The sequence below is a fragment of the Hippoglossus stenolepis genome, chromosome 14, assembly GCF_022539355.2.
Source record: "Hippoglossus stenolepis isolate QCI-W04-F060 chromosome 14, HSTE1.2, whole genome shotgun sequence".
NCBI lineage: Eukaryota > Metazoa > Chordata > Actinopteri > Pleuronectiformes > Pleuronectidae > Hippoglossus > Hippoglossus stenolepis.
In genome coordinates, this window is record NC_061496.1 from 15,430,481 (window position 1) to 15,441,056 (window position 10,576).

Consider the following 10,576-nt stretch of genomic DNA (forward strand, 5'->3'; position numbering starts at 1 on the left):
CATCTCTGGCTGCTGTGCTGTTTTCTTTATATTCTAAATTTCATTTAAAAAAACATTTACTTTTTATCCAGGTCATGATCTCAAATTCTTTATTTCCTACAAAGTCAGGTCCTCCATGTATCATGCTTGGTTAAGAAAACATAACACTTTCATTATACCTCACAAAGTCTATCTGAACATATTTTTTTCTCGTTCATATAAAATAAGATTTTAGAAGAAGAGTTGGAAACTCTACTTGATGACATTTTTCTAATTATAGGTCAAATATAAATCATTAGCAAAACACAAGCTTATATTAAACTTCCTAATATCTAATCACATTTAATATACAGCTCCAATGATAAATGGTGCAAAACGTTTTTAACAATCTCATTTTAATAAATCAAAGAACACTTATCTACAAAAGGTGTAGATGTAATAAGATTTATGAAAGTACAGTACAATCATTGTAGATCTTATTTACAATTGTTGAATTTTCATCTCCCCCCATGAAATCCATCAAAGATCAGTGATGAAATTCAAAATCAGTTGTGTGCTGCTGAAGACATGTTGACTGAGAACTGACCGATTTACAATGGGGAGAGAATTACAACCAATCCAATCAAAAGAAGAACTGTGCTCATTTTACAGACCAAATTTAAACCACTTCAATCTAAAAACTGCATCTTTTATGTGCGAGAGTCAGTTTAACAAACATAGTGCTGAAACCATTGAGTCCATCAAAGATGATGATTTAGATCCACAGGTTAATATTTATGACTCAATTCCGCAGAACTACAAATGATTTGCCCTGAGGCGATTTTAACCAGGCGTCAGTTCAATTCTTGCGCCTCAACCCTTGCGCGCGCACACACACAATAGAATTTGGAGTGACAGCAGAAAATAAAATAGTAAGGATCCTATGGACATTTATAATCTCATACAAAGCTTATCAAGTCAAATGTGCAAAGCTTTTGGAGGTTTTCTAAAGGACCCAGAATGCATAGTTCAGACGGCTCTGATACTGGGCCAAAAGGGGGATAACGAAAGAGAAAGAGAATGCGGGGTAAGGGGAATCTGGGGTTCCAGAAAGCATCAACAGGGATGCAAATGTATAAAATGCTAGAAAAATATCAATGAATGGGAATGTTGTAATAGGGAAATGCTTCTTTATATCATAGGCCTCGTCAGTGCTCGGATGTTTTCAGGAATCCCAGATTTATAAACAGGGGAAAAGTTGTGCATGAATATTATTTGCTTTCAGTTAAGACTTGCAACAAACATAGTCAACACATATTAAGAACAAAAGGAAAAGTGCATAATCAATAAGAACATAAAAGGCCACTTTGTCATTTGGTGGTTTTTGTTTTGTTTCACTCCATAAATACTGCTACAGCATAGCCCTGATCCAAGGCCCAGAAATAAACAGTTGTGTAACATGTTCCCCCATTGGAACTGACAACTGGGAAAAAAGGATCAAAGCATAAAACAATGATTCTTATTATCACTGAGATTCCTTCTGTGCCTCTGCTGCGTAACTGCGTCGCCTCCTGGTGTTAGAGTCAGGTATTGCTAGTCTGACAAGGGAAGTGCAACAAATAGCTGTCTTCCTCCTAAAACACATTTTCTGAGAAACACAGCAAATAAACATCATGAGGAAATCAACTTCAAAAACTGTGTGCTCTCAAGAACCCAGCTGTTACTGCAACTGCATGAATACTTAAGACAGACGAACTCTGGACTCTAAATACACTACATTGCACATTAAAGTGTTCACAAGAGCAATGAATGGAATGTTTCAGCCTAAAAAAAAATCCATAGAAAGACGTGAGTAGAAAAGGTGTAAACTCCAAGGTTGATATGAGTCAAATGCACTGGCACTGCTGTTACATATGGTCCATAATAATCAATTCAACATATTTACATGTTGCTTTTACCTAATGTGGATATATAGAACTCTCGACCAACCAGTCTGTAATATGGTAGCACTCAACTGGGAATCTACTCTGATCACCTTGCAGAGATACAGTGTGTCGCATTATTGAATAGACTACGTATATAAAATTAGGAAGCCCATTAAACTAGTGGGTATGGTGTGGAAAAATAATTTGGGAAACTTTTACAGATCAAGACTGACTAAATAAGACTTCACCCCGAGTGACAACAGGTGGAAAAAACAGCTCGGCATCAGACATTATTGTAAGATAATAACCTGCAGACAGGAAACAGTCACCTACAACAAGTAGTTTGATCACTCTCAGTGTCTCGTGCTGAGAAGGCCGTCTTTAAAAGTCAATACAATTTAAAGAATGAAGTTGAAACCGTAGGTGTAAGGAGCAACTGTAAAAAACAATATGAGATTTTGCATGTAACAGCGGCCACAGACTACTGGTAGAATTAGGAAGCGATAAACTTTTGTTGTTCCTAGAAGATAAGCATGGGACAAACCAGACAGGAGGAAGAAGACAAGTGGAGGAGGATAAAAGAGATGGATTTCAGAGTGTGCTTTGTCCAGTTCTGTCCAGTGCGGGACACAGTTAAGGCGATGGTGGATGCCAACTCTCCCATCTCCTCACAGCAGCGTGCAGCGGAAGAAACTGTTCTTCTTGGGTTGTTCTGTGATCTTTACTCCTTGACTGCTGCCCTGCGGGTTGTTGCCCTCCTGGAAGACACGCCGTGCATGACAAAGCACAAATATGAGAACATGAGAAACACCGGAACATTGCCCGACACAGAAAGCACACTGTGTCCAATAGAGCCAGACAATTAATTTTCCCCTTTTCTATGTGCTTACCAGCTTCTTGTCAATTTTTGCTTTGATGTCTCTGGCGAGGGTTAAGAATGCCTGCAGATGGGAACATGTCAGAAAAATGTTACCATAATAATAATGATGACAAGATGTAGTAACTTATCACTACACATATTTTAAACATGCGTAAAGCAAGCAAGGAGATAGTCTGTCGAATTTTAAATACTTAATTTACTATAAATTTATACTATTTTAGACTTTGGAATAAAGCAAAGTAATCAACAAAGTGTGTGAGCAATATATCAATGACCAACATATAGACTGTCACTAAATCAAACACACAGGATTCAATCTTTGCAGGTGAGGACCAGGCAATCACATAATCAGTCAACCATATTCTGTTAATTGCTGGTTAATATTCAATATGACACAAATAACTAAATAATTGTATAACAGAAGGCAAAAATGTACATGATGAGCACACAGTCTACGGGTCAGCAGTGAACAAATGATGTGGTTGCAGTATAATCACAGCTATGGCTAATTAAATGGTTTAATATGACCTTGTGTTATACATGGAACCATGGAAGACTGGTTGATTATTATAGTTTTGAGCTCACGAGGATCCTTTACAAACAAAGACATATTGTTCTACTTCACACCTATTTTATTCTGCTTTAAATTCTGCAGCCATTTTGTAGTCTGTAAGTGAACTAAGCTTCAGAACTCACAGGTTTGCAGATTAAATTAATTCTGTGTATAAAGTGTAGGTATCATAAGATGCTTTGTTATCTATTTTCTGTTAACTTATTGTTTTGTATCATATTGTGGGAATTGTTAATGTGGACAGAAAAAAACAGGATGAATGAAATTATAGAAATGAATGCAATAGTCTATACGTTCATGATGATCCACAAATACAAAAAAAAAACCTAAACCTTAATCCAATTCATTGTGTGCAGGATTTAAAAAAGATTATTCTGACACAACATGCTAACAACAATCACCACAGCCTCAACTCTTAGCAACAAAACAGTCAACTGCAATTGAGTCATAGCAGGAAAAGTGTGAACTCACATTCTCGACATTGATGTTCGCCTTTGCACTGGTCTCCATGAACTTAATTCCGTACTCCAGCGCCAGCTGACGTCAAGAGAATAGAGGCAGAGTTAATGTCAGTAAAGATAATAGATGTGTACGCCAAGAGAGCAAGCTACTAGTGCAATGTTAATCAAGTTCTCAGTGCACTTGACTTGATTGATGTATCGCCCCACCTTCTCTCCTCTATCCCTGGACACCTGCCGCTTGTCATTAACATCACATTTGTTCCCAAGCACCATCCTCTCCACATCTCCTGAGGCATGCTGTGCATAATAAAACAGGAAATGTAATCATACATATCAAAGTAACACATACACATATATACAGGAGATGTAAATAGCAACTTTTGTACAAAAGCAAGTATACACACAAACTCACAAATAGGCACATTCAACTTGTGTAAAATGTTTTTTTTACCTCTTCTATATTCCGTATCCAGTTCTTGATGTTGTCAAAGGACTTCTCGTTGGTTATGTCATACACTAGCATGATGCCCTGGAGATTTCATAGAGGAGAAGACAACTGTAAGGCCAATTCTTAATAATATTCATTAGTGTATTAACAGACTATAAATAAAAGGATCTAATGTGTTTTTGCTGTGGATTTCAACATGAATTAGTGATGGATCACATGATTGTGCAGCCTCAAGGGAGAGCATGGTGACCATAATCAATCAGGTTTCTGATGTCAAAGATACAAACACATGCATCCAGTTCAACATGAACTAAAGGAGAGGCTAACACAAAGCACACAATAATACACTGAGCACACAACTGATCTCCCCCATGTGATAATACAATATTAACAACAATGCTGGGTGTGGCTCTGGGGAAAGTTTCCGCTGAAGTGCTCACACTTGAGTTGACCAACAGACGCTGAGATGATCTGAACTATACGAGTGTGTGAGTTGTGAGGCTGGTGGTGCAACTTACCATGGCTCCTCTGTAGTAGGCTGTTGTGATGGTCCTGAACCTCTCCTGTCCTGCTGTATCCCTACAAAGAAAAGATTTTTATTTTGTCTTGCAAAACCTTGCCAAAGTGATCAACACGGAACGCACCACCATTCTCACGATCTTAAGGAATATTTTTTAAAAAACGCTATTTTCTGTGAAAAGATCATTTTATAAGAAAAGTAATGAAATCTGTATTACATTTTCAAGTTGTGTGCAAACTAGTCACCACAAGACCCACCAGTCAGTTACGTGATGTTGAAAACTGTGAAACCAGCCACTTTCAGGACAATAAGTACATATAGTTATATATTCCTTCTATAAGTATTAATGACATAAACAAAGCTTAGATTTGTCAGATTGAGTATGGGAACACACATTTAGCAAACACAAGGATGTTCACCCCTGGTCGCAGTTTTGTGCAAGAGCTAACATATCACTGGCCACCGCTTCATTGATCACAAAAATAGACCAGATTTTGATCTTCTCATCTAAGATTTTAGAGAGACAACAAGTTAAGTTTATAACCCCAAACAGTCATGAACTATACAGTGGTACAAAGGTAGGTATCACTTGAGTTATTCAGTTTCCTGAATCAAATGCAGAGAAAACCAAGAATAGTCTCTGCCATTACGGGAAACCACATTAGTGGTACCAAGCTTTAAAACACAGGAAACCAACATTGTGTCTTGTTTAAGAGCAGCGTGACACATATTGTAAATTAAGAAAGCAGATATAAACAATGCTTATAATTCTAATCCTAAATATCTCATACTAACTAGAATTTTAACTATCATGAGTGTTCAATAGTTGGATTATATTTAGATAATAGGTACAATAACTGGTTTAAAAATACATTATTTGCACAGGAGCACATCTGCAGAACACTTTCAGTTACCAGTTTATTAAGTACACCTAATCTAATCTACACAGCCTGATTCAACAATGCAATGATGAAACACACCCAACCTTTATGATTACAATGTTTGGTTTGTGTTTAAACTGTTTAAGAGAGGTCACTTTGGTTTCTATAATTTGCAGTGCTGGTTGAACTGTATTGTGTTACACTGGGAGGTGGCTCTAATATGTTGTCCACCCAGTTTATAAAGAGGCAAGACTAAAGCACCTCCCAGTGTAAAGCAACATCTTTCTACAACTACCATGAAGGCAGGAGTTACACCAGGCCTGATGTGATAAACAACAGCTTTAGGTTTAGCTTGATGTAGCTGGAAACTGAGTATAATGATGGAATCTGTTGCACATCTGTCCGTCCTGGGAGAGGGATCCCTCACATGTGGCTCTCTCTGAGGCTTCTACGTTTATTCCCATGTTAATAAGGGTTTTGTTTGGTAGTTTTCCCTTACTCTTGTTTGATTGATTGAATGATAAGTGTCCCCCCATCTTGAAATCTTCCAAGGAAGCTGTGAAATGAGAGACTTTGGAGACTTTCTTACCATATCTGTAACTTGATCTTCTTCCCATCTAATTCTATTGTTCTGATCTTGAAGTCAATACCTGAAGGAGAAACATAACAAAAACAAAAAATGTAAAACCCCGTTATTCAGACAACAACGGCTCAAAGTTGTGCAGTGTCAAGTCTCAGTCAACATCGCACTGATAAGTTGGATCAATGCACAGGGAACATTATGTAACGGGGGGGGGCAAAGTACAGGCAGCTGGTCATATGAAGGAATGACACTGCCCATAATGCTAGCTGTGCAGGCTACACACTTTGTAGCCTGTTAGCTCAACTTGACATAGTTCATGTGTGTCTCTTATTCGCGTAAATGTGTGTGTGGGGTACGAGCCAATGCACACAACTCATTAAGGTGATATTATTAAGTCTAAATACATGTTTAGTTATCAGTGACAGGTCTGGAAAAGCCCCTCTAAACAAAGCCGGCAGGGCTGCTTCCTGGCTAGCCGCTAGCACAACACGAATGCTAGCCAGAGGAGTGACTAGCAACAAATTAGCTCGACAGGATGGGCTGCTCCTCTCACACTTTCCCCCCAAAGACAACTCCGCCAAACGCCGCTTCGTACCCACCTATAGTCGAGATGAACGTGGAGTTGAAGGCATCCTCTGAGAATCTGAACAGCACGCAGGTCTTCCCGACGCCGGAGTCGCCGATTAAAAGTAGTTTAAACAAGTAGTCGTAAGTCTTCGCCATGTTATTAGCCGTGTTACTAGTGCTGCGGATATCCCGCCCGGTGTGGAGACGGAGACGTCAGTGCAGTGAGCAGCCGTGTGGTCAAACCAACTGCCACTCTGCGCTGTCGTCGTGGCTGCGGAAGTCGCGGGGTGTGCTCGTTTTCATGCACGCTGTCACCCGGATTAAGAGAGTTATTGATTGATTAAAGAGAAAGTAAACACTTTATTTACGACATATCAATGGTTTCTCTAAATGTTGAGAAATTATGTTGTGTATTCAACTTAAATAGAAGAAAAATATGTAATCTTCAATGACACTTGAGTCAGACTTAGTTTCACTTTCATGCCTTTTTGACAATCTACTGAATTTATTACATTTCTGAAAATGTAATATATTAAAGTTTATTTCACATATTAAAGTTTATTTCTGTTCAATGCCTAAGGCCAGAGCTTCCCAAACAGAAGAGGCCCGAGGCCCCTGAAATATTCAGTGAAGCCCCCGAGGCTAACATCCAGGTTGGTACATTAGCAGAAATGTAGCATGACATTAAAGTGTAGGCAGTGCTTAAATGTGAGTGGGCAGTAAAAATATTTTGAATAATAGTCATAAATAATCATGATCTCCATATTGATCAAAAGAACCAGGTAACCATTGTGGCTATAATTAGCCCTGTCGTCTACTCACTCATAAATTATACCCATATAATACTTTATAAGACATATTTTAATATCTCTTAATTTAATTTAATTGAATGTATTTGCTAAATGGAACAATTCTTACAGCCCAGTCTGACACCCACCTGCTATACCTCCAAGGCCCACCAGTGGGCTGCGGCCCCCCTTTGGGAAACACTGGCCTAGACCATAGACTGTGAATAAAGATGGACGAATTGTCTCTACTTCCTACGAACATCAGTGTGATAAGAACTTAATACAATGACCAACTTCAATTAATTCAAAGTGGACTTTGACTTTTTAGTTTGGCTCATGTCCCATCTGATAGCAAAGAAGAGGCAGGATTTATGAGCTATGCTGCAGAGATCCACCAGCGATCAAGACGCTTTGGCTTCACTTTTGGGGAGCTGTCATGTTCATATACAGTCTATGGCCTACACCAAGGGCCTAGATCCATGGCCAGATAAACCTCCTGGGCAGGTAAACATTTTTTGTTTGCTCCATTATAATGTTGTAACACACTTTGGATCAACAACGTTGTGTGTAAAGTGCTATATAAAGAAAGCTGGAGTTAAAGTCTACAAATCCACCAGTACAACAGTGAGCTCAAACGATTGCTTTGATTAATCATTTAGTAGAACGACCAAAACTTAATAGCAACAATTTTTACAAGGTATTCATAAAAGTATTGATAAAACACAATTTTGCATCTGGTGAGCTCAGTATAAACTTTACAGATACTTTCTTAAAACTAAATCTAGACAGAGGAGTGATCGAAACAATTACCTAGTTATCTGTACATCTTTTGTATTTGACTCCCGCTATTCATACATATAATTGTAGGTATAATAATCATTGTTCATAACATGGACCAGTTCAGCCAGTATTATGAGTAACCCCGCCCCTGAGAGAGAAAGACTCCGCCTCCTGGTGTACTCTGGTACTGAAGGTTCATCAGCAGGTTCAGACCAACAACAAACCGTCACCGAGGCTGATCACACTGTATCACGTCCTATTTGTTTCAGACGAAAAACCAGACTGATCTGAACAAACATGCCGGTGAGTAAATATTTTGTGCTGCTGTAAATCATTTTATTTAGTTTTATTCTTGTACTTCGTTTGTTGTGGAGAACTATTGTCAACCCTGCTTCTTTGTGGTTTTAAAATAAACTCGATGTGTTTTTTGTTGTTGTGGTTAGATGTTGCAGATCAAGTGTGTCAGACAGAGAGCTGTTATAAGGTTTGATCAGCTGATATGTGGAGAGTAGAACATGAAATGTGCAGTGAGGTCAGTGTAGCTGTCAGGAAGATGTTTGGACTTGTCTGGACATGTTTGTGCACTTGTTATTCCTTGCGATTCATTCCTCAGACTGTAGGAGGCACCAAAACCAAACAGTGGCCTCGTCACTCAATGAATAAGTGACGAAAAATAGTGAATGAAATCCTTCAATGAAAAATCATGTGGGTCTCTCCTCACTGCAGCTGGCCAAGGATCTGATGCACCCCAGCGTCACCGAGGAGAGGAGGCGACACAAGAAGAAGAGGCTGGTGCAGAGTCCCAACTCCTACTTCATGGATGTTAAATGCACAGGTTAGGACCTTAGGCCCCTACTGCACCACACATCTAATTCCCAGACTGATGTTACAATGTTTTTCAGTGTCATCCTTTATTCTTATTTCTCTTTTATTCTCACATTTGGATAATTTGCAGGCTGCTACAGGATCACCACCATCTTCAGCCATTCACAGACAGTGGTACCTTGTTCGGGCTGCTCCATAATCCTCACCCAACCACAAGGGGGGAAATGCAGACTCACTGCAGGTGAGGAAAATGTCCCAAACTGCTACTTTTAATTACTCTATATATAAACAAATAAGTCCAGCTCACGGTTTTGTCAATGCTGAGATAATGAAATTGTTCTTTTCCGTCTCCCTAGGCTGCGCCTTCAGACGGAAATAGCCTCCTACTGACCAGACGCACCTGTGCATCCATGACAGGAAGGATGGGAAAATGATTCCTAGGCTCACACTCTATGTTTATGATTTAAATGTGATAAGAGAAAGAAGAGACATCGCCTCCATCTGTATCTTGATAATGTGGTGTGAAATTAAATTCCCCCTGTGGGGTTGAATGGGGTAGAGTAGGTTAAGGGAACTGTATTTACATTCCTATGTGCTCAGATTGAATTGTAAGTATATCAGAATGATATAGCAAGGCACATGATGTAGTATTGATTACTACTTTTACCAAGACGATCATGTTTCGTGTTTGTAATTATCAAAATAAAAAAAAACAGTCAAAGCACTCCAGATTTCTGTAAAACATTTATTAGACTGACATAAGAGGGGGTGGTGAATGTAATATTTCAAAAGAGCCATAATCAGATGTGAGGCGCTGCTCATGGCCCTGGCACAAGATGAAGCCACGACGACCATCACAAACAAAAAATAATAATAAAACATTTTGAAGAATTAACTGTCTAGTCTTATGTGTGTTCTTTGGTCTTGAGATTTCCCCTGGCAAAAAAAAAAAAAAGTGGTGTAAATGAAACAACCCAAACCCCATTCCCACCCCCCACCCAACGAAAAAAAAAAATCAAACAATACGACTTACCTACCGTTATTCTACTATATACAATAAGTATCCATGGTTGGCAAAACTTAACCAAGCTTCCAGTGGTTTGGGGTTTAGCTCGCTCATGTAATACAACATATTGTAAGTCTAGTTAATATTGGCTACATGATGGCATGTTGTCGGCGATGGTGCAGGAGGCGTCGATGAGCAGGTTGTGCTTGAGGAAAGGTCGTTCATTCCATGGCATTGATTCCCACATCCCATGAATAGAGATGAAGTAAAGTGATGCACTGTAAATACTCTGCATCTTCAACATGTAAGCTTCAGCATAATCAGGCAAAAATCATGAATTTTTACTGAGGACCATGTGTCTTGACTTGTTTTATTTCTGAATG

The 10,576-nt window shown here is 38.9% G+C and overlaps 2 protein-coding genes across 2 annotated transcripts; one reads left to right on the forward strand and one right to left on the reverse strand.

Moving 5' to 3' along the window:
* Nucleotides 1-357: 357 nt before the first annotated feature.
* On the reverse strand, nucleotides 358-7,076 carry LOC118121307 (ras-related protein Rab-8A). The gene is made up of 8 exons (XM_035177089.2): nucleotides 6,827-7,076; nucleotides 6,234-6,294; nucleotides 4,762-4,822; nucleotides 4,247-4,324; nucleotides 4,003-4,092; nucleotides 3,806-3,871; nucleotides 2,774-2,824; nucleotides 358-2,641 (listed from the first exon to the last, which is right to left on the reverse strand). Exons 1-8 carry the CDS (start codon nucleotides 6,948-6,950, stop codon nucleotides 2,552-2,554), a joined length of 621 nt encoding a protein of 206 aa, XP_035032980.1. The 5' UTR covers nucleotides 6,951-7,076; the 3' UTR covers nucleotides 358-2,551.
* Nucleotides 7,077-8,509: 1,433 nt separating this feature from the next.
* Nucleotides 8,510-10,082, forward strand: LOC118120826 (40S ribosomal protein S27). Its single transcript, XM_035176188.1, has 4 exons — nucleotides 8,510-8,665; nucleotides 9,089-9,197; nucleotides 9,318-9,428; nucleotides 9,544-10,082. Exons 1-4 carry the CDS (start codon nucleotides 8,660-8,662, stop codon nucleotides 9,564-9,566), a joined length of 249 nt encoding a protein of 82 aa, XP_035032079.1. The 5' UTR covers nucleotides 8,510-8,659; the 3' UTR covers nucleotides 9,567-10,082.
* The last annotated feature ends 494 nt before the right edge of the window (nucleotides 10,083-10,576 follow it).

Coding starts and splice junctions, on each gene's coding strand:
- LOC118121307 (XM_035177089.2), bottom strand. CDS start 6,950: ATGGCGAAGACTTACGACTACTTGTTTAAACTACTTTTAATCGGCGAC. Junction 3,872..4,002: donor CCAGGGATAGAGGAGAGAAG/GTGGGGCGATAC, acceptor TCTTGACGTCAG/CTGGCGCTGGAGTACGGAAT. Junction 2,825..3,805: donor CGAACATCAATGTCGAGAAT/GTGAGTTCACAC, acceptor TCCCATCTGCAG/GCATTCTTAACCCTCGCCAG.
- LOC118120826 (XM_035176188.1), top strand. Junction 9,198..9,317: donor CATGGATGTTAAATGCACAG/GTTAGGACCTTA, acceptor GATAATTTGCAG/GCTGCTACAGGATCACCACC. Junction 9,429..9,543: donor GAAATGCAGACTCACTGCAG/GTGAGGAAAATG, acceptor CCGTCTCCCTAG/GCTGCGCCTTCAGACGGAAA.